The sequence below is a fragment of the Equus caballus genome, chromosome 1 (genome assembly GCF_041296265.1).
Source record: "Equus caballus isolate H_3958 breed thoroughbred chromosome 1, TB-T2T, whole genome shotgun sequence".
NCBI classification, from domain to species: domain Eukaryota; kingdom Metazoa; phylum Chordata; class Mammalia; order Perissodactyla; family Equidae; genus Equus; species Equus caballus.
Window position 1 is genome coordinate 38,005,920 of NC_091684.1, and position 24,626 is coordinate 38,030,545.

General features: G+C 33.7%; 1 protein-coding gene across 4 annotated transcripts in view; it reads right to left on the minus strand.

The window, feature by feature from the left end:
* The window catches only part of HECTD2 (HECT domain E3 ubiquitin protein ligase 2), a 78,275-nt gene that overhangs the window by 10,945 nt on the left and 42,704 nt on the right, over positions 1-24,626 (minus strand). Inside the window, exons 6-15 of one of the 4 annotated variants that reach the window (XR_011436981.1) lie at positions 19,638-19,702; positions 16,314-16,359; positions 14,007-14,116; positions 12,403-12,551; positions 11,705-11,828; positions 9,187-9,283; positions 5,992-6,099; positions 4,998-5,130; positions 3,992-4,080; positions 223-390 (exon numbers count right to left, since the gene is read on the minus strand). Coding sequence is in view for 1 of the 4 variants with exons in the window: in XM_023642734.2 (XP_023498502.2) it covers positions 223-381; positions 3,992-4,080; positions 4,998-5,130; positions 5,992-6,099; positions 9,187-9,283; positions 11,705-11,828; positions 12,403-12,551; positions 14,007-14,116; positions 16,314-16,359; positions 19,638-19,702 (1,080 nt within the window). In the remaining 3 variants the exon portion in view is untranslated. The remainder of the gene's footprint in view (positions 1-222; positions 391-3,991; positions 4,081-4,997; positions 5,131-5,991; positions 6,100-9,186; positions 9,284-11,704; positions 11,829-12,402; positions 12,552-14,006; positions 14,117-16,313; positions 16,360-19,637; positions 19,703-24,626) is intronic. The other 3 variants (XM_023642734.2, XR_011436985.1, XR_011436987.1) reach the window with 3 other exon arrangements.

Below are 24,626 nucleotides of genomic sequence, written 5' to 3' on the forward strand. Positions count from 1 at the left end.
CTCTCACTCAAAGCCTGTTCTACTATGCTACGAGAGCCTAGAAGTGCTACAAGGTGGGTTACGTCTCCATAAGAAAGGAGAAAGCTAGATGAAAAAGCAGATGGGTTACAAAGGCAGAGGGAAACCATTTTTAAACATAAAAATAGCATTAGGAAGAGAGACTGCAGGCAGACGAGAGAGATTTAGCATTAAGAGAGAAGACATTAATAACTTTATACTCACAGGCATAATCTGACATAAGTCGTCAGTGGTAACACTGCAGATGCCTACTGGTGTATTTTGATCACTAGGAACGATGGGAGGGCTCAATAATTTCTTGTAACAGCAGGGGGGGAAACGAATATCCAAGGTAATGCTGTTATAAACAGCTAGTCCCATAAGCTATGCATACTAAATGTTAAGCATTAACATAAAATCCATGACAACAAATGAGTTTTGAATTATGCATCGGTCTATTTCTTGCATACTTCTTTCAGATCTAACACTGACTTTCTAATTAATCCCACATACTTCCTTTTCTTTATTTTCCCTTTATTTTACGTAATATAATTCCTTGATTACCAAAAGTCATGTAAAAAGGAGGGGTTCAGTTGATAGTATCTAATGATTTTCCTAGAAAACTTTATCTAAAATCACAATAGATAGCAATTGCATACATTTACATAAATTATGTAACATATAAAAAAAGTTTTCTAAATTTAAACAAAGATAATGGTGATTTTGCAGCAGCAATTTATTCAATAGAATTCATGCAGAACACATTACTGATTTTAGTGATCGTTCTGACTATTGTAAAGTTCAGTACAGACTACGTAAAGAAAGCTGTATTGAATAAACATATGGATACACAGACATACATACAGACACACACTACTGACAAGCTAATAGGACAATTAATCTCCTACACTAATACTTAAAAGGCTTTTATTACTTGGAGTTTACTCAAGGTGTTAAAGTTAAAAACTACAGATGTTCTATTTATAAACTTTGCCCAATGGTATTTTATTTATTTATCAGTTATATGGCAGAATGTAACTTATCCCTGCTAAAAGAGAGGTTTTAGATCAAATTTCATAATATTTCAACTGTCAAATAAAGATTATTATATCAAGTTATTAAGGAGGTCATTTTTTATGGGCTCAAAAGGAAATCTAAACATATGGGCTGGATAAACTATTGAAAACAATTTTTAAAACTTGAAAGACAGCCGGTATTTTAATTTGCTAAGGCAGAATATTCGAAGGCTAATAATAATTTATGGAATAGACAGGCTATTTTATAGGTAACCATATCAACAGAGACTGAGCAGTGTGTTCAAGGAGACAGACAGCGAAAATAAGTTCTAATACACTTCCATAATTGTGACAATAGCAGTAACAATAATAACCACAAACTACTGTAGTTACCATTTGTGATTATCTACTATGGTGACAAGTTCTAAGCATTTTTCATTAAAAATTTTTTTTTAATAGTCCTGAAGAAAGGCTTTTAACAGATGAGGAAGTAGGCTCACAGGATTTGCTACAGGGCACTTTCATAAGCAGAAGTATAATGTTTCATTTCATACTAAATCAACCTGCTCTGGTTGAAGCAGGGATGGGTGCTGGGGGATTCTGCTGGAGCTGCTGAGGTGTCTGTCACATGGTGCAAAGAGCAGAGTCTGAAAACTCTGCACTATATTATATTGTTCCTACTCCTAGTTCCAATGCCCCTTTGGTACAGGAAATTCTATTTTTAAAAAATTGCTATATTACAGCTCTTCATGCAATCTTTACAATATTTTATAATTATTATTACAGGTTTTACTATAACATTTCTTGTAAACTCCAAAGCCTTACCATATTTAAAAAGAATTGTATTAGAAACACAATACTGTCAGAACTAGTAGAACAACAAATCTTTGGTCCTGAAATTTAAAAACTGAAACTATGTAGAGAACCAAGTATATTTTCCCAATCGTCATGACTGTTACTTCTCAATTTCTAGTTCTCCTTGCCTTTGATACATCTCTCAACCACTTACAGGATCACAATCCACCATCACCTCACATTTATTCTATATATTATCCTGCTTTTGGGGCAACAATCTTATCTTGTATAGTTTATTTTTGTGTGTGTGAGATAAATACACATAATAATGAGACAGTAGTAGCTATAATAATTTAATTTTAGATTTAAGTGTTTAACTTCTAATATGAAACATCTAAGTATGCTTAATATGCTCCTTTGAGGAATGACTGAATAAAAACTAATGTCTATTGCAAAATAAAACAATGAGCAAATCATGATACTGTATACCACCACTGATACATTTATCTAACATAAAGAGCTGTTATAAGTATGAAACAAACTTATATTTGAAAAGGGTGATCAGAATAGTGTCTGGCACATATGGTTCCATAAATATTAACTATTTTATTATTATCCTCACTATTATTATTTTGTCATCATCAGCATGCTTCTCAATCTACTGCTCTCTAGCCAGCTAAGTAAGATCTAATACCTTATTACAAATATTAGAAAGTCAAAATATGACCCAAATCTAAGCCATGATAAGAATGTAAAGTATGACAAACATAGATATTGGAAAATTCAAATAGCTCATAGTGTACTGAGAACCTCAATGACTCAGGTCTTCAATTAAGTTGAAACAGGCAACAAATGATTACTGTAGATAACAGAACAAAAACAGGAGTTTAAGAACCATTAAGTGTTCCATATTGTGGAACTTAGCACTCTGGACCTTTAGACACGACAATATATACAAAACTGAAAATTAAGTTTACCAGCTCAATGTGTAGTTTTCTCCCTACTACCTTTTCTTCCATCAGCCTCTCAATTTCCACATACACTCTTCAGCATATATTCCAACAAATGCAGCAAAGACAGACATTCAAAGCCCTCCATGAGGCTTTTAATTCTTTTTCTGAAGGTATCTTCCATAACTTTCAGTGCGCCCTCTGCTTCCATTGAGTGGACCTACACTTTGCTCTGGAACAGGTGCAGCACAAGGCAGCCTTTTTTTCTAACCATTCTCCCTGTCCATGTCCTACTCTCTTCAGCCCTGTGTTAATCAAATATATTGGTCCCATTTTTAAATCTCCACCTTCTTTGGGAGGAATACACTGAATCTTTCCCTTCTCAGAACTCCTTAGCACTTAATGCCCAATGGTCATTTGACTCTGAAAACAGACTGCATTGTTGGTCTACTGCATTTTGCAATAGACGTTGTTGGTCTATTGAAAACACCCTGCACTGATGGTCTTCTGTCCATCTAGGTGGTAAGCTTCTTAATGGTGGATATTTTCCCCCTCTTTTAACCTATGTATCTCCAGTCCTTGCTCATTTAATTACTCTTCTCTCCTTTCTTCCACAATTATATTTCTTAGAACTTAAAAAAACTACTGTAGAAGGCCACTCTCCCACCCAGTGCAGGAACACCCTTTCCAATACACCTGATAGGGATTAGAGGATGGCACAGGAATTTATATAATCTTGAAAACACTATAAAATAATGTCATTTGCTTTAAATGTTCCTATTCCATTCAATTTTTAATTCTTCTGGATGCCTCAGGATTTGAGAGCATATTAAGGGGTTAGATTTAATTTCCACAATTTCAACATAGTAAACTGAGTGAAATAAGCACAAAGTGAAAGAACAGAAAAACAGTACATTATAAATGGAAAAGATACTTTAATGCCTTAAATTTCTGATAATTTAGATTATATATGAAATAGGAAATAATTTTTATTTTGAGATAAAGTTTTCAGAGAAAAATATAAAAAATTCAGTCATTCCTTTCAATTAAATCTGCTGACATTATATAGCTGTGATATTGCAAATAATAAAGTTACTGAAAAATCTGTTAGTAAATTTGACAAGAATGTTTAATATGAATAAAATGCTTAACGAGAAGTTTTCCAAAATTCAGATAAAATTTTTAAAAATCCCTAGTCTACTAGCACCTCCTAGTGGAAAGTTTAAAGGATACAATTCCAACCAATCGGAACTCAGAATAGTTATCACATTTAAAGCTGCTAAACCAATGGCAGTATGAATCCTTATGATATGTAAACATGCCTGAAAAAAGAAGAATTTCATTAATGTGACAGATTAAAAAAACCAGAGTGGTAAAAACGTACATGATATCTCAACCATTAGAAGCAAACCAGCAATAGTTCTGTTACAAACCATCTTTCAGGTTAAAATGCATCAAATATATGAACAGAGAGCATGCAAGAGCATTTTATTGTTCAGGGGTATTCTGAACGAAGGGAGAAAACATGAGGTAAAAAGACAGAAACTAATCAGCTTTCTTTTATAAAAACTATAGTTTTATAAATTTTTAAAGATACGATCAAAATTAATTTTGAAGATTATCTGGAGATTTCAATTTATCCATGTCATCTCTATTTCCCATTGCCAGAAAGATGATATATATACATATATACAAAATAAAGAAAAATAAAGACCAAGAAAAACACTTAAAATTCTCCTTTGAAGAAAAACATTTAACAGATACTAAGGATTACACGGTATTTTCTCTAAATAAAGTAAAACCAAATTTAAATTTCAAAGGTTTATTTTTGTCTTAAAAATTAGTGAATTGCTATTAAAATGTCTCATTTTTAACAAAAGAGGAATCGAATGTTAGTATAAAACAAACTATAGTTTTGTTTTTTAATTTCTAATTTATTTATTTCAATGACAAATTAAATTTTCATGCATTTGACTTATTCAGGAAAGATGTGGATGCTTCCTTGCAAATGTATACTTTCAATCTTTATACATTTTGTATAGGCTTCCTAGAAAGATAACGAACATTTTGATCATCAATTTGGTCTACTTTTAAAATGTAAATAACAGTCCTTAAAAAATTATTCAACATTTACGATTGGCAAAAAATCTGTAAAATCATAGGGTTGATTAAAAATAAGAGTGACTTCTTGAATCTAACAATTATGAAAAAATGCTGTTCATAAAAATTAAATACTCACCATAATCTGGATGAAAAATTTGGCGAATTAGAAGAAGGAACCATTCTTTAGTCAAGCCACCCATATCCAAACCAGCTTCCCCTACAAATGTAACTTTCAACTTCTTTTTCAAGTCTGCTCTTTTCCGGGTTAACTGTTTGAAGAAATTATATAGCAGAGGAGAAAAAAGGGCAGTAAAAAGGAAATTAACTTTAATTCCGGGAAATGTGTTAGGCAGTCTTTATCTTATTTAGAATGTCAAAAAACTCCATCCATCCATTCATCCATCTATCCAATAAATCTGTCAAACACTGTGTGAACAAGGTATTGGTATGTTTGTTGTATAGATCAAGAAACAGAGAGGTCAGGTACCTTGCCCAAGGTTATTGCCTCCCGTTATCATAGTGTCTCCAAGAGTTTAACTTAGCAGATTACTATATAAAACAATTTGTTTCCTTTTCTTTAACTTTCCTTCAACATTAAACTTTAAAAAATTACATAACTAAATCAGCCACTATTTTATAATAGCCACATGAAGATCTGGCTGAAGAGCTGTATGTGCACGAAGCGCTATAACACATGTACATACAATCAAAGCATGTTTGACCCTAAATAGACCCAATATACCCCGTGGATCAGACCTGTAACTTTATAGATGAGTAATCTGAGGCCAGGAGAAGTTAAAATGACTTGTTACTCACCCAGCCAGTAACAAAGGTGGGTCTAGAATCTAGGTTACATATTCAGAAACATGAATTACTCATTTAAGTGTTCTATATAAAATCCTTTCCTGGGGAATTAACAACAAACCATTAATAAACATACAAAAAATGGACATAAGGCTTAACTGTGAATACAGAACTGATTTTAACTATAACATCAAAATATAAGCAAGCACACTGATTGGCACACAGAAATAAAAGACAGCTTACTAAGATTTTAGTAATAAACCATATTGTACAATTTATTTAAAGCTTTAATCAATTAATACCATTTTGGAATAAATGATCTATACCTCATCAAGAGAATCGCTAACCAGATGTGTCCGCCTTACTTTCATATTTAGAAATAACATATTCATGTCAGGTCTCTGTCTTCGGGATACTTTATCCACCAGACTTTGCTAATTAAAAAAGAAAGCAAACATTTTCACTTTTACTTAAACTATAATTTCATTTAAAACATTTAAACACTTCAGTAAAAATCACTTATATTCTTCTCTATGCCATCTCTCATATAAACAATTTCATAAATTCAATCATAAAAATTTTGATTTATGAAAATGCATTATTATTTCATTTTGGAACAATGATAACCACAGGGGGTCCAAAATGGAGGACCTCAAATAATTCACCTTCTATAGCAAAGAGTGTTGCATTATAATTTCTATATGGCTCATCTCTTAAACAGCAAAGTTTTCTGTTTATTAGATAGAAAGTGGAAACAGTTGAAACAAGGTATATGTACTTCTGATAATAAACTTGGCTTAAACTTTTTTTAGATATTGAATTTATTCTAAAGGCAGAGTCTACTTTTTGAAAGTAATTTGTCAATATTTATCAGAAACATTAACAATGTTTATATCCTTTTCCCAGTAATCCACTTCTGGGAATTCTAAACAAAGAAAATATTTTGTAAAGTGAGATGTTCATCACAGTATTATCTATAAAAGAGAAACTTTAGGAATATCCATTACAGCTATCAAAAAATGATGGTTATAAAAACTGTAAATATCATGGAAAATGTTTAAGGAAGGTACAACTGAAAAAAAGGAGGCAACAAAATTGTGTATACAATACTGTTTCAACTCTGTTGCCTTTTAAAGATAATATAGATAAAAAATATTAAAAGAAAACTTACAAAAATGTTAACAATGGTTATGTTTGGGTGATGGAAATTATGGGTGATTTAAAAATTTATTTTTCATGTTTTTTCAAAATATAAGCAATGACTATGTAAAAAACAACATTTAAAAATATAAGGAATACATATATATCATTTATCATATAAGTCTACATGCTTGCATATTTAACTTATTTACATCTTTTTCAGACTATTTCACCTTCTTAGGTAGCAAAGAAAATGAATTATTGTGCAGATTAAAGATGAACATTTCAGACACTTTAAATACATGCAGCAATTTCCTTTAGTAGATAAAATTTTAATACCCCAAATCTATATAATAAAGCTACTTTCATGATTTTGTGGATTACTATAATAAAACATTCTAATTCAGAGCCCTTCTTCATCTCCCCGACACCCAATTCAAAAGGCTTTTTAACAGTTCTTTTCTCCACCGGGCCCTCCCTTTCACACTCAAACAGGTCTACATTCCTGGGATAGTATCCTGTGTCATGGACCTGTTTTCCTACCCTTTCCTACCTTCTGTTCCCAGTCTAGCTCCTGGGAAGCCATCACACTGGAAATATCCAAGACACAAATTTATACTAGGATGCTGGTGGAAGACAAGGCTTAGTCGCTACTCCTCCAATCAGGAATTCATATTTAATAGAAAGTGCTTCAAATGAAAGAAATAACCCAACAATAGTAGAATTTTAGACAGTCTGATGAGGAAGTTATTTTTAGGGTGGGGAATTCTTTTGCAACTTTAGTTTATACCATGTAAGCTCTTGCTTACATTAACTACCCATAAGGCTGTCCTTGTGTCAAAATAGTTACCAGTCATTAATTCCAAGTGGTACAGCAGTTTACAAGTTAAAATGTTGGGAAACACCCATAAGAACTGATAATGCCACTTGACTCTTCAATCTCTACTCATTTGTGTCCGTGCTCTGTGGAAGACAGCCTGTGACACAGTCTACAGCTGCCACTCTTCTTCTTTTAATTGGAAGAAAAGTTCCACAAAAGAAGATATTTGATATTGTAAGTGTGAGTGACATAGCAGAAAACTGCTCAGAGGAAATTAGATAATCTTCTCGCTCTTCAGATTTTTTCCTTACAAATACAAAGAAACATAAGCCAAGGTGAAAAAAAAAAAAAAGAAGTACTAAAAAGGCACATGAAATTGCATAAATGTAATTAACAGAAAATTCAAAATGACTATATAATCTTTGAGCCAATATCTACTCAAGGTTAAGTAATAATTCTGCTGCTAAATATGCCTGTTTAAATTTACTTTTTAGGGGTGTACTGTGGCTAGGGAACTCCCTTGCTATACAAGGCCATCAAATTTCTTCTAACATCCCCATACTCAGTGTAAGCTGACTCTGGCATGTCACCAGTCACTCAAATCTTTTGTCCCACTCTGAGAGAGACAAAAACATTCACCTTTTAAGAAGTGAATTACCGAAGAATAAACAATTCTTATTTTTTATTTTGAAGTATTATAATTTATGATTTAGGATTCTTTTTATATTCTTAGAGGACATAAGACATGGAAATCATTCTTTTTACTCTATGGGTTTCTTTTTATTTTAAGAAGACTATGGCCAATCTTCCCTCTAATTGGTCAAGTTGTGAGTAATCATGTCATAAAGCAGATACTCAAAATATATGAAAATTTAAATGTATAGTCTAGAGTTCTAATAAAAAACAAAAAGCTCACTTAATCTGATATCTATTAGATAAAGTACATAAAATTACTGTGCTGTGCTGAAACACAAACAGGAGGGAGTGATAAAGACAGGCCCAGAGATAAACTTCATCCACCTCCACAATTTGCCTAAAGTCAGCCTGACTGCTACCCCAGTTTCTATGGGCCTCCATGCATTTTGGTTTCCTAAGAATCAATAAAATATCTTTCACCTTCTTTGGACATACTTCTCAGCTTTCCAAGATTAAACATTTTTTACATCTTCTAATTTTATGGTTGTTTCTATTTGATTTTCATAGAACCTAGACAATATTTCAGTGGTTTGCTTTTAAGGACACTCCTTGCCCTCTCTGTTAGTTACCCTGGAGCTGAAACACGGTATCTACAAAATGATGTCCAACAAGTTCCCGGTACTCTGGATCTGTGAGAGGCATTTAATCTTCCTGTCATATTTATAATATAAGGAGAAGTCGATGAGAGTATCTTTTTCCTGTATCATGAACAGGTTTAAGTACTTTTTGGGGGAGTATAATATGAATTTTACTTTTAACATTTCCTGATTATGCTAGAACAATTCACAAGACATTTGACTTATTTATTAAATTATTTACTATATTGATTATAGTCAGCATAAATATGTTTTCATAGCTGGCTTACCCTTGCGATGCTTATCATCTGTTGTTCTGAGTCTCTCTGAATAATGATTTTTTTTGCAGCTATAGAAATAACGAATGGGTACTGACAGAAGGAAAACCTGCTCAACAAGTGAAAACAGAAAAAGCAAAATGGTGTATTTTTAGCAAAATTATACTAAGGGAATCTAAGGTACCTCTTCTAACAATATAAAACATTACTTTTGTATTGTGTTTTACCATTTACAAAATAATTTTATGTGCATCATTTCTTGCAATCCCCATAGCCCTGTGAAGTATGTATCATTACTAGATGTGCAGTGCCTTTCTTCTCTAGAGGAAGCTACAGTTAATGTTCTGAAATATATGCTAATCACTTATATTGTTTATACAAATAATTTCAGTTTATGAATAGTCACCGTATATCATTACCTGTGGAAAATATGGCCAACACAAAAACCAGGAGGCAGAAGTGTTGATGAAAGAGGATTAGAACAGAAAATTCACATGCAGAATTTAATGTAAGAATCCATTACTATAAGAATACTTCTGATGTGTGAGCTTCAGAAATGAGTAAATCTAGCAAAAACTACAGTGGTAAAGAGCAAAGTAATAAATTTAAGAGCGATAAAATAAAAGGGAAAAAGTATGTTGTTGTTAGTACTGTATTTAATGGTGCAGTAATATGCAATGGCATGTATTTGTAAAGACACAACATTATGATCAAAGGTTATGAAAAATAACTTCTTTCCTGGGTCAGAGCTCATTTTATGTTACATAAAAAAGCCAAAAACTACACAGAGAGAAATGCATTTAGAGAGAACTAGTATGGCAGCAATGATGCTTCAGGAGTTAGACGCCCATGAGAAGTGGCTGCAATGAATCTATCAGTTAGAGTTGGCATCCATCTCAGTATAGACAAGCAGCACATCTGTGACCACTGGGTGCAATGATGGCATCATGAGAAAAAAGGAGAAAGCCCTGGTGTGAACTGAAAATTAAATGGCTTTCTCCTGGAACAAAATTGTTCATAAACAGTAAAAGTTGTTCAGTACTAATGTGTAATAATTTTGAATCACTAAACGCTAACTAAAAACTTAGAAATGAGAGGAAGTGCAATGAACTTAGATACAAATTGGTCTTATTACATACTTTAAAACAGTGCATCTCAACTTTTCACTAGTCATGGCACAGAGAAAAATGACACTATGTGTATGACACATTGAGAAATACAGATGAGGCTGCTGATGGCCAGAGGTGACTTGCCCTAGGGTTCCAGGTCCCCCTCTAAGTCCAGGCTGGCTTCCCAAGGGCTGAAGGGATCATAGGATCAAAACTCCTCGGTAACTCATTCTTGGTACACCAATACATAGTGGTTAGAGGAGCTCTGCATTAAAAGATGTCACTGAAATATGCACAATAACTCTTGGAGTTGTTTCGTCTGTAACATTACAATCATATTAAAGTAGGAGAAAAAAATGTCTTTGCAAAATAAACTTTGTCAAGAAAATATGCATCAGACTGACCAAGATCCCCAGAAATGAAATTTTTATTTGGTTCTGAGTGTTCAGATATGGACTGAGATATGTCCAGAAGGTCAGTCTATGTTTTAGGCCAATTCCAGTAGAAGAGGTTCCTGGAGGACTGAACCAATTTATGAACTAATCTGGGGTTTTGAGGTTACTTATATCCACATCACGTCTCTTAGTCTCCTTTAGAATAAATGCACTCTCCAGGATATCTCACGGTCTGGGAATAAACTATGTTTGGGATAGTCTGGCTGGTTTAATCCAAACTATAAGTATGGATATAAGGTGCAGTGTATTAAAGAATTTGGTCAGGTGTTTTGAAAATCTATTACACTATTGTAATAAATAATTTGTGGTGAAGCCATTTCTCTGTAACATCCATTCTTTTTATACTATAGTAAAGGACAACCACTTTTCCTACAGCATATGGGAAAAAATGAGTGAATTTATGTGTGTATGTGCACATGTGTGTGATCACTGTGTTAGATTAGGCACTGGAAAACTATGGCCCTGGGGACAAATATGGCCTACCACCTGTGTTTGTAAATAAAGTTTTTTGGGACACAGACACATCCACTCATTTACATATTGTCTAAGGCTGTTTTTGTGCTACATTGGTAGACCAGAGGTTGTAAAGCTCAAAGAGCCAAAAATATTTACCATCTCGTACTTTACAGAAAGAAAAAGTTTGTTGACACCTGTGCTGGAAGACAGCAGATAGAGTGAGAAAATATAAGAAACTGCATACTAAGATAGAACCTTTCCTTTCTTAAAAAGATGCTATTAATCAAATCAAAACCAAATAAACATGTATATAAATTCAAAATGTTAACAAAAAAAGAAAATGCTTTAGGAAATATAATGATATTTCAAGGCTGGATATGTAAACTATATATGTAAGTTTATATGTAAAGGTATGTGTATATTTAAATTTACTTATCAAACTTAAAATCCAGTCATTATTTTGAACAGTATTTTATTTAGGTGAGTAATCAAATGAGCTTCCGGTCATACCTGTGAGAGTTTCCAAAGCTCTGCCAGGTGTGGTATTCTTCCATGAGATCAATGTGATCCAATGTAGAATTATAGAAATCAATATAAGGAATAAGGGGAGGGTGAACCAAATCGTTTGCAGTATCTGTGAAGGTAAATTCTTACATAATGATCCTTTCCAACATACACATGATTCATTCTAATAATAAGAACACTTTAATGTCCACTAGAAAGACTTTATCTAGAAATTACTATTTTAAGCAATTTCAGCTCCAAATGAAAAAGAGAGTTTTAAAATTGTGGTCAAAATGCAGCCAACAATTCCTTGCTTTTTAAAAAAACCCTGTGGTGGGGTATAAGGGCATAATAAAGGGAGGAGGAGGATGGCCATCTACTCCTACTTCTTCCCTGTCAGTGTGTCCTCTCCCAGGGGTCCTCAGGAATTAAGGGAAGTTCCTGTTTTCTTAGGAATCACTACTTCGCAGGTCATGTGCAGTTGATAGCTGTAACAGAATACTGCCCAAGAAAATGCATGAAGCTTTTTCATGCTCATAAATTAATTGTGAAATCCACTATCAAACAGAAAATAAATTACAACTCTTCACCTCAAATGAATGTTTAAAATGTGAGAATGCCTCTATAGTACTCTGAGATCCTTATGGAAATGTCCCTAATATTTAACAAGAGAAAAGTAAAGATGAGAGAATAATAAAACCTACTAAGTAAAGCCAACACTTTAGATGCTGATGGGATCCACCAGGAACACTTTGCTATAGGTGGAAATTCTTCAGGCTTTGCAGGAAACAGGCGTAAAGAAATAAATTGCAGCAATCTCTCTACCAATTGTTTGAACCTCTTCTGGGATAATCTGGTAAAGATTAGGAAATAATTCCAATCAAAATTCACATTTTCTATTTTGGAAAAATATTTGTTACATATCAAACTGAATCCTATGTGCACAGAACTTTAGAATATTCCCTCAAACTCTATTTCTTAAATTGCCAAAAATTCAGAAAGATGAAAAATCTAACTTTGAATATTGCTTCTTCATTACATAAGAAATGAACACCAAAATGACTATAAAATTAGTATTGAACATTTCAGTTTTAAGGCTTTCAATACTCAGTCAATCCTCATTATTCACGGACTCCACATGTGCAAATTCATCTACTTGCTAAAATTTAATTGTAATCCTCAAATTAATACTGTGGCACTTTCATGGTCATTCTCAGATGTGCAAAGAGTGGCAAAAAATTTGAGTTGCCCAATATGCACATCCCCAGCTAAGGTTGAATAAGGTGATGCTCTGCCTTCTCGTTTCAGGTCTCATACTGTAAACAAGTGTCCTTTACGCAGCCTATTTAGTGTCACGTTTGTCACATTTTTGTGCTGTTCGTTAGTGACTTCACTTTTAAAATGGCCCTTAAATGTAGCACTAAGGTTCTGTCTAGTGTTCCTAAGTACAAGAAGGATGTAATGTGCCTTATGGAGAATACATTTGTGTTAGATAAAATTTGTTCAGACATGAGTTACAGTGCTGTAGACTTTAAGTTGAATGTAAATGAAACAACTAAATAAGATGTCTTTAAATAGAAATACAGACAAAGAAAGGTTGTGTATTGATTGGTTGATGAAATGTTGTGACCAAAGGCTTGCAGGAACCTAACCCTGTATTTCCCATAGGAGCAATGGTTCAGCATTCACTAATTCAGTGTTCACAGTAACTTTATAGAACATAATTATTGTGAATAATGAGAACAGACTGTATTTAAAATTAATTTTGGAAATATTTTGCCTCTAACTTCTATCAATCATGGACAAAAGTAATTATTAATGTGAGTATAGTTCTGTGAAAAAAAGTACTGTATTATTATAAATGGATATTGATGGCTAACCTATATATTACAACGACATTTTTAGGTAAGGAAAAGACACCTTGTACATAATAGATTTATTAACATAGAGATAGGAAATAAAAAGACACAAATTAAAATAGTAATGTCTGAGCAAATCCAGTCACCATCTTTGAAATATATGAAAAATCAGTGATAGGAACCGTGCTTCATAAAACACAAAAGCAGTGAATAGAAATCTTACCATCTTGCACAAGCAAAATGGTTACTTACATTAAAAACAACTTTTTAAATTATCTTCTATGTAGTACTAAAGTATATGCTTATAAATGGCTTTTGAAGCACTGTGAATTAATTGGTATCATTTCTAAAGACCTGAAAACATTTAATATATTTTATCATAAAATTATTAATATCAAACTTAAAAACTGTAAGATTATAAAAGTTCTTAATATCATAGAATGATTTACTTTTTAAACCAGTGAACCAGGAAATGATGGTCAGCTTCCACTAAGGTAGCGATCTGTCGTAGCAAGTGAGCATAGATGACATATGTAGATGTGTTATTAAATTGAGGATTCTGAAAAAGATATTAAAGATAATTGTACTAAAATTTTGTTAATATGTAAAAGGAAAAACACTAAGCTTAATAAGCTAAGTAGCAAATTCAGAAAACTAAATTTGAGATTATGAAATGCTAGGTGAAATCCTTTAAAACAATAATCTATTTGTTTAATTATTTAATTAACAGAGACTTGGATTTCTGCATGGTACAGTGGAAACAGCCAGCCCTGGGGGTCTAGTAGTTAAGATTTGGTTCTTTCACCACCACAGCCTGCAGCCTGGGTTTGTTTCCCAGTCAGCGAACCACACCCCCATCTGTCAGTTGTCATACTGTGGCTGCTGTGTGTTGCCGTGATGCTGAAAGCTATACCACCACTATTTCAAATACCAGCTGGGTCATCCATGGTGGACAGGTTTTAGCCAAGCTTCTAGACTAAGACAGACCAGGAAGAAGGAACTGGCCACCCACTTCTGAAAAAACTGGCCAAGAAACCCTATAAAGAGCAGTGGAGCATTGTCCTATATAGCTCAGAAGAAGGGACAATAAGACAGGGCAGGGTTCCACTCTGCTGTACACAGGGTCACTAGGAGTCAGAATCAACTCAGAGGCACTAATGACAACAAAAACAGTGAAAAGAGAATGGGCTTTGGAACTGAGACAGATCTGGGTCTTAGGGCTAATTTTACCACTTACTACCTATACACCCCTAAGGCGTGTTCCTTAAACTTTGATTCTTAATTTCCTCATCTGTAAAATGGGAAAGATAGTATCTATCTTAGACATTGTTTTGAGTATTAAAAAAGAAAATATATGTAAAGCAACTAGCTCAGGGCCTGGTATAATTGGTGGCAATCACTAAAATCCAATTAAACAAAAAACCTAGCTCTTCCTGGATTTAAAAAAAAGAAAGCAAGGTAGAAAAATGAATAAAAGCTGGCTGTGAAACTTTTGCTGTTCTGAAATGAGTTATCCGCATATCTCACAAAGAACAAGAAAAATCACAGAGCAGCTTCTGACAACTATTAAATGTTAAAGGGACATTGAAGGAGTGCTTGTAAACTAAATAAAACCTCTAGTTATATTTCCAAAATCTAAAACTCCATTACAATGTACATTTCAGAACTTCATAGAAAAATGAATATTATTGAAAAATAAACTGAAATTGTGAAAAATAAGAACATATCATGTATTTTTCAAAATTGGCTTATCGCCAGGACATTTCAAACCTGGGGCATGACCCCAGCTGATAACTCATTTAGTGAGGGTCATGAGAAGAACAAGAGATCATAAGCAGAGCTTACCGCTGACTAATATACTCACTTAAAAATTTGAGCTTCATGTTGTCATTTTCCAGTCTTTACTCTCTCCATGTATACTTCCTTTTTTTTTTCTAGTTTTGCCTTTCTCTTCCAACCTCTTTATTTTCCTTCCTTACATCTCCTCAAATACCTCTTTGTTTATTTTTCCCCTTTTTTCTCCTTTTTCTTTTTTCCTCTCTCCCCCTTCTTTGATCCCCTATCCTGAATATTTCCTTCTATTGGACATAATATTGAACTAAACACTATCTTATTTAATATAATTTGTTCTTACCTTTAAATGAAATGCTAATCTACACAAACACCTTTTGTAAATTACAAAGAATAAAAAAAATGTAGTATGCTAGCTATGGGAATAACATACTTCTTTCTCAAAAAAATAAAAACTAAAAACGGCTCTTCATTTGTCTAGTCCTTTACTTATTTTTGTATCTATGAATCTGTATCTCTCAAGAGGAAAAAGTTCATCATCTTTGCTTTAGCAAATATAAGCAACCACTTTGATATTTCCATTAGAATCTAACTTAAGCATTTATTGAAAATATATAGAGAAGTTAGAAACCAACTAGTTGGGAAATAAAAGAAAATTTTGGAGCCCATTAAAACTAGTTACAACAAAGGAGGGTGACTGGAGGAGGAGGAAGTGCTTCCATTGTGTTTGTTCGCAGCAGGAAGGCAAGAACTAAACTAAAATTTTGATCCCAGAGATAATTTAGCTTCTCATTGTTTATTTGTTGTAGCTTTAATTTTCTGTTTAAAAGTAACTATAATCTAAAAAGTATTAATAAGGTTGCTCAAAACAGTATTTAGTATTTGATATCACTTCACTTATACATGCATAGATTAAGATATGAATTAGACAACTTCAAACTTCAACTAAATTCTTGCTTTCTTACCTGTAAAAGTATAAAATATGCTCTAAGATCATCTTTTGTTCGTGGACTGAAAAAGAAACAAGCATGATTGATTAGAGATGAATGTTTAATCTTACAGTATCTAATAAAAAATGCTCAATAAATGCTTTTGTAAGAATGAGTTGATAAAAACCAAAAACTAGACTTAGTATGTATTACTAGTGAAACAATAACATATCCATTACATGTTGGCAATACAGGTTCCTCTGTGCCTACTCTAGGCTGGTTCTGAGTTAACTAGGCTGTAACATTTTATAAGCTAAGTATCATGACTAACTCTGGAAACAGTTAAGAGTCTGACAATTAATCAATCATTTTAGAATACTTAGATTTTGTTTTAATAAAGGATAGCTGATATCTCACTTAAAAATATTTATGCATTAAAGAAAGAAAATATGTTTGTGTTTATAGGTCTAGTCCTGAAGTGACAGATGTAGGAAATGTCTGCAAATCAAAATCACACTTTAAATATATCTAGTATGTTCCTAATTAAAAGAATATTTTGAACCACGGAAAATTAACTTTTTAATTTTTTCCACATTAATCTGGATTTTCACATTATCAAATATGACTAAGAGTTTTTTATTCCCAAAGCTGATTAGTGTTTCTTTCTTGCCCTCTCAAGATTTAGTGAATACACCTTCACAAATGTCAAGAGGTAACTTCATTTTTTTGAGGAAGATTAGCCCTGAGCTAACATCTGCAGTCAATCCTCCGCTTTTTTGCTGAGGAACACTGGCCTTGAGCTAACATCTGTGCCCATCTTCCTCTACTTCATATGTGGGATGCCTGCCACAGCATCGCCTGACAAGCGGTGCATATGTCCGCACCCAGGATCCAAACCGGCGAACTCCAGGCCACTGAAGTGGGCGTACGAACTTAACTGCTGCACCACCAGGCTGGTCCCAAGAAGTAACTTCTTGAATTAAAAATGGTTCACCTATATGATAACTAGATGCAATTCAAGATCCTTGACTGGATCCTGGATTGAAAAACAAAACCCAGATATTGAATAACAATTTTGAGACAACTGGGGAAATTTAAAGGTGACTACACTTTTACAGAATATTATTAGATGAATGTTAAATTTGTTTGGCGGGATATGGTATTATGGTTACGCAAGAAAATATTATTAGGAAATATATGCTGAAGTCATTAGGGATGAAATGTCACAATGTCTTCTATTTACTTAAAAAGATTACCTACACACTAAGGGAGAGAAAGCAAAAGCAAATGTGGCAAAAAGCTAACAACTGGTGAATCTATGTGAAGGGAGCATGAGTTTTCATTGTCTTCTTTAACTTTTCTGTAGTTTGAAATTTTTCAAAGTTAAATGTTGAGGAAAAAATGGTTCACCTCCAAGTATCTCCTTGAATTTCCTTTAGAAAATAAAATGACCAAATAATTATTTATTTTTCTGTTATAGTTACAAAATAAATCTGAAAACACAAATCATTGCCCAATATGTACTAGGTAACCTTTATAAAAGGTAAAGCCATATAATCTGAAATATAAATATATATAGCATATGTATTAAAATTGAAATAAGTATGTATACACATGTACATAAAATTTTTATATTAATCAGCAATCATATTTCTTTGTGGAAGAATTATCTCAACTAAATAATGATTTAAATTATTTAGGTTTAAATCAAGTCTAAACTATTTCTGTCTATAATATTCTATATAATTGTCAGACTATTTTCTCAATGGGACTACCGTTTTCTCTCAGAAATTATAATTTGAAAATATTTTAAAATGCTCAAGGCAATTCAAAAACATTAAAATTCCTGGTGCTAGGAGAGTCCTATTTTTTTCCATTTTACAGTTGTACCACGACAACTTCCAATTTCCTGTCCTGTGTACTAGCATATCAGTACATATAAAGTTAAGGGTACAGACTGCCTGAATTCTGATTCTGACTAAGGCACTTACTATGCTAATGTGGGCAATTTACTTAACTTCTCTGTAAATTAGTTTCCTCCACTGTGAAATGAAAATAATCATATTACCTATTTCAGAGGATGGTAGTGAAGATTCAATGAGAAACACATGTAAAATTGCTAGAAAGGTGGCTAGCCCATAACAAACAGTCAATAAACTTTAGATCTGTTGTTGACACAATAAATGCAAAGTAAAACAAAATTTCTGAGTAAAGACTACATGCTTCTTTGACCTGTAAGTCACATCAAATTATCATTTTCATCTGTCTCAGGCACATTTTTGAGAAACAGAGGATAGAAAGCTTTGAGAGTTTGCTTATTAGAGGGGACTGAGATCCCAATAGTTTCAGACAACTTGATTTTCTCATTTCTCCTAGGAATTCTCTTTACACTCTAAGTTTTTCTCTTCTTTTTCAACAAAGCATTATGTGTTCAACCAGAAACATGAAATTCAAGGAAAAATTCATTACTAGAATGATAAATCAAGAAAAATATCATTAAGCTAGAAACCACATGAAACTACACAGTATGATTTCAATTACTTTAAAAGATGATTAGAAAAAAACTGCAAAATGTTAATTTTTTAACTTTTTTATACTACTCTCTCTTCTAAATTTTCTATAGTAACCATAAGTTTCTTTGAAAATCAGGACAATATTATTAAAATATACAGGGTACATTTAATATTATATTTAACAATTCTAGTTTGATATTATTTTCAAACTGGGCTTAATACCAACATTTGAATTAGAATTTAATGGTATTCCTTGGCTTTCATAGAAGCTATTATTTAAAGTATAACGCTACTTAAATAACATCAATTTAAATAATATGTACTTTTAAAAGTATATTCTTGTGTGTCCTGTATATTCACAGTTCAAAACATTATCAATTACATTGCCTGTCCTTCCTTATATAATGATTCAATATTTACTTCCAAGAAAAAAATACTTCAGTAGCTAAACTTATGTTTCCTTATATTAGAAACAAGAAAAATTTTGCCCCAGCTACCAGGAAGCTGAAGGCTAAATTTAATAGCCAAACTATTTCATTCTAGGTTACTGATGTAACTACCTATCTCATTTTTATAAAGCACATGTATGTGTACACAAGAAATTGTATACACAATTTTACAGGATTCACAGATCCTCTGAAGCTCACCTATACACCCTCCTGAGAAGCCACAAATCTCAAGTTAAAAAGCTTTGTTATAAGTGATTTATAATTTCTTTCTGATCTATGTTTTTATTATAACAACTAAAATCTTTTCTGAGAGTAAAATACATACATACATATAAAAGATGTATAAGATGTGTAAATTAACCATCTATACTGATTAGCTAAATATTAGTTACAAATACCCTTTCCATTCTCGTAACAGGCTGTTAATGATTCCCTTTAATACTGTCTTCTGAATGTCTTGAGGCTGTAGGCAAAAGAAAATCATAAGATAATTAGGATTAGCTACTTAGTTGACTTTTATATGTTAATTATATTTACAGATCTGTTTCAATAGTTAAAATCAGACTTCAGGACCAAGGACTGCCACTCATGGGAGTATCAATTTCACACCTGAGAGCCCTAGGGAGCACCAATATCCTAAGATTACAATGAGAATGCTCTCTGGAATGTGCAGTGTACAACCTGCACAAACATATATGGTGGCCCTTGATGACCAACATCAGTCTTCTATAACTGAAAAACAATTTCACTTTCCCTGGATTGACAGGATAAAATCATGAATACAAGTCCAAGAGTAGCATGTTTAACGATATAAAAAGATTGCTTGTATTGTGGACATACTTGGTCCTACCAATATCAAGTTACAATCAGCAGTTAAATCCACAATTACTAAGTGCAACCAAATTATGTTCAATAAAAAAAAGACAACGATTTTTTTCATTATAGGATTTGGAAAAGGCACAAAATTAACATTCCTTTATTGTTTAATAATTCAAATACTAAAAAAACCTTATTTACTCCCAAACATGCCTAATAAGAATGCATGAAAATAAAATAAAATACATCTAGATGGTACTTTAGCTTACAATAAATAATGACTAAACCTTCATTAACTAGAAGCTTCAAGTAATCATTAAAGTTTCTGTGTCACGTTGTTGTAAGAAAGAGACAAAGGCCATGTTGTGTCATGTTATTATATGAAAGAGACAAAGGCCAAGATAACAAGCATATATCATGGATTGACTTTAAAACCACAACCATCACTTCTCAGACTTGTCTGTCAGCACTCATTCAGCCTAGCATCTTATTTTATATATATTTAATATATCGCTCCTTTCTCCCCATTGTCTTACAGTGACCCTTCACTCCCAGAAGGTAAACACCATCCCTGCTCAATTAACCACTTATTTAGAGTCTGACCCTTAACAGTGGAAGGCTGCAGGAGAAAAATCAAACGAAAGTGCTGACTGGACACACTTTAAGTTTATGACACAAATCTCAAAAAGATGCTCAACAGTATTGACAGTACCTCAACATTTCCCCAGTTCAATTACCTCCCTACTCTTCAAGACAACTATTTCAAATCTACTTCTCATTCCTCAAATCTCCAATACCTCCTTCCCATTCATCACCTTCAGCTATGACCTTGTCACAGGCTTGAGAGAGAAAACAGCACCCAGATGAGAAGAGATTCATGGTTACACCATCAATTCTACCAGTTTACCTGCATTTGCACTTGACCAAGGCCAACCCTTTCACCTGGGCCCTATATCCCAACCCTTCCCACTTTTGTCAAGGACCTGGTTATTCAGCGTTCTCTTATCTCCCCTGCCTCATCCATTTCTTCCTTTCTACTAGATCATTCCCATCAGTAGAACACTACATACTAAATCATCTGCGTGAATTTGCCTCTACATTTCCACCCTTCTTGACCCTGCTCTATGCCCTGGGAGGCTGACTACTAAGGACCACATCAACCAGACTCCTTTGCCTTTTGTCTTCTGGTTGGATTCAGCCAAGATAGAACACTGACAGGAGAGGGAAGAGAGGTAAGTTGGGATATTTATTCCCTCAGCTCCCTCCCTGCAAGGTCACCATGGGCTGGCTGTGTTCCTCAACACAATGTCACATCTGTAAGACAGCCCTCTCCCCTATAGCCCATCTCCGGTTTTACCCTAGATATTGTACTGCTCTTTATGGTGTCCCTTACTCTGGTAACAACTTTGTAAAGAGTCCTCTCCAAGTTACCACTTTGAGTGTGTTGTCGTTTCCTGCCAGGACACTGACTAATATATTGCCCATATTAAAAACCCTTCATTTGGACCCATGTACTGTTTCAGGTAACCCTCATTGCTCTGCTTTCCTTCATAGCAAAACTCAAGAGTTGTCCATACTCACCATCTCTACTTCCTCTCCTCAACCCATTCCAAACAGGTTTTGTTCCCACAATTCCCCTGAAATGGCTCTTATTAAAGTCATCAATTATCAATATTTTATTAAATACAATGGTTGACTCTGTGCAAATCTTACTAAACCTCTTAGCAGCATCTAAGGTTAATTACTCATTCCTTCTTGAAACACTTGTTCTCTCCTTTGCTGATGCCTCAGTCTTATCCATTTAATTAAATGGCAGTATTATCCACTCAGTTTCCTTTTTTCCTCAAGTCCCACATCCAAGCTATTCCTAACTCCTTTCTCTTGCCCCACTACAGACCATCCTCCTCAAAGCATCCAGAGAGGTCTTTCTTAACTGTAAATCATGTCACACCATCCCCCCATTCCCTGCTTAACATCCTTCAATGACTTTCCATTACAATTAAAATTCAAACTCACAGGGGCATATACAGTTTGTCTGATCCCTATCTCTCCAACCTGATTCCCTCCTTTTTTTCTTTTCCCCAGTCCTCTCCTTTCTTTCCAATTCATTAAGCTTTAGTTACAACAGCTTTACTTCTGATCTTGCCAATGTGCTCCCTTCTCAGGACCTTTGTATTAGCTGCAACTTCTGTTAGTGTGCTGCTCTCAGATCTTTACATGGCTTCAGTCCTTTTCATCATTAAGATCTCAAATGTCACTTACACAGGCCTTCCACGAGTGTCTTAGCTAAAGCAACCCCTAGCCACTCCTTACCACATTACCCTGTATTCTCATAGCACTTATCAGTACTGAAATTATCTCCTTTCCTATTTGTTTTCCCGATTATTATCTATCCACCTGCTCCTATTAGCATTAGAGCATAAAATCCTTGGGGATTTATATTCTGTGCATTTTGTTTACCATTATATCCTCAATAACAAGGATATACCATTCAATATATACATGCTGAATGAATGACTGACTCTGTACTTAAGATCTATCCTTCCAAGGTGCAAATAAAAATCAACATTTTCTGTATAACCTTCCCAACGCTAATGATGTCTCTCCAGCTGATCACCTGTAGTATTTATTTTCCTAAAGGCTATATGTTGTCTGAAATTAGTAACAGATACTTGAACTTTCTCTTGGTTAATATGTGCCTGGTATATTTTCTTCCATACTGTTGCTCTCAATCTTTTCATGTTCATGTTTCAAGTGTCTTTTGTAACTAGCATGGAGGTGAATTTTTTTTTCTGCTTTATCTCCCCAAATGCCCCCTGGTACATAGTTGTATATCTTAGTGGCAGGTCCTTCTAGTTGTGGCATATGGGACGCCGCCTCAACGTGGCCTGACGAGCGGCACCATGTCTGCGCCCAGGATCTGAACCCTGGGCCACCGCAGCGGAGTGCACGAACTTAACCATCGGCCACAGGGCCGGCCCAGAGGTAAATTTTTCAAAATCCTAAGTGACAGTCTATGTCATTTAACCAGTGAGTTTAACCCATTTACATTTTTTGTGATTATTGATATATCTGGACTTGTTTCTACAATCTTACTTTTTGTTTTCTCTTTAACACACTTTTAATGGTTCTGTTCTTCATGCCTTTAAAGAAACTGATCACGTTTTATTTCTCCACCTGTTAGCGTGTTTTCTTTCTCCACTCCCCTATTTAGTTAGGAATGTTACTTGCCAAATTTGCATTATTTTAGAGGTTACTTTTAAAATTCTATGATCCATAGTTAACAAGTCTAAAGTTATCATCTTAATCTCTCTTCAGAGCATCTTAGAATACATTTAACTCCAATGACCTTGCTCTACTTACATGTTATTATTCTGTTCTTTTGGTTTTTTTCAATTACACATTAGACATTAATTTCATGCACTGTCTGTTTAGACTAACATATAAATATTTACCAATTTCTTCTCCATCAGTCTTTCTTACATCTCAGATCTTCCTTCTGAAATCATTTTCCTTTTCTCTGAAGTACATTTTTTAGAAGTTTCTTTAAGAATATGTCTGTTGGTAGTAAAGTTGGTCTTCATTTACTGTAGGTATCTTCACATCACCCTCATTCTTGAAAGTTAGTTTCTCTGGCTATGTCAATCAGTGTTTACATTATTTTCTTTCAGCATTTTGAAAATATTACTCCATGTTTTCTGGATCCCATTGCTGCTGTGAAGATGTCTGCTGACAGTAAATTGCAATTCCTTTGTGGATGATCTGTCTTTTCTCTTTTGTTTTTGATAAGATCTCTTTATTTTGATGTTCTACAGTTTCACTACAATGAGTCTAGGTTTGGATTTCTTTTACCTTGCTTAGTATATATTGTGCTTCTTGTGTTATTTCTGGATTCATGTCTTACATGAGTTTTGAAAAATCCTCAGCTATTAAATATATTTCCATTCTTTCTATTCTCTACTTCTGACACTCCAAATAAAATGTATCTTAGATGTTCTCATTCTACCCTCTATATCTTATTTTTTTCATACTTTCTTCTTTTTCCCTCTGTGGTCTACTCAGAAATTTCTTTTCACTTCTATCTTCCAGTCTTTTTTCAGCTGTCTCTAATTTGCTGTTTAATCTATCTATTGATTTTTCTACTTCTAAACATTCTATCTGGTATCAAATCTAATTATTTTAGATAGTCTCATTGTTGATAATCTCAATATCTGAATTCCTAGGGGATCTAAATCTATGTTATTTTTTCTGACTCATTCATAGTTATTTTTTTGAATGCTTATTGATATTTATTATTCTTTAGGAATCCTATGGTCCTAAAAATGAGGATTTTTATTTTCCTTCCTCTAGAAGCTGGTGGTCAGTGGGGCAAGACAGTGAGGGCAGTGGGGGAAAGGAAGCTCTTCAGGCTTGAGACCACTTTAGCACCTCTTTCAGGGTTTCTGGTTTATCCCGGATCTCTTATTCAACTACCTCAACTTGCTGCTGAGACAAAGTTTAGGCTCCAAGTTTCAATGTGACATAAGTACTAAGCCTGATCATTCCTCCCTTTCTCCCTGCCCGAGCCCTCA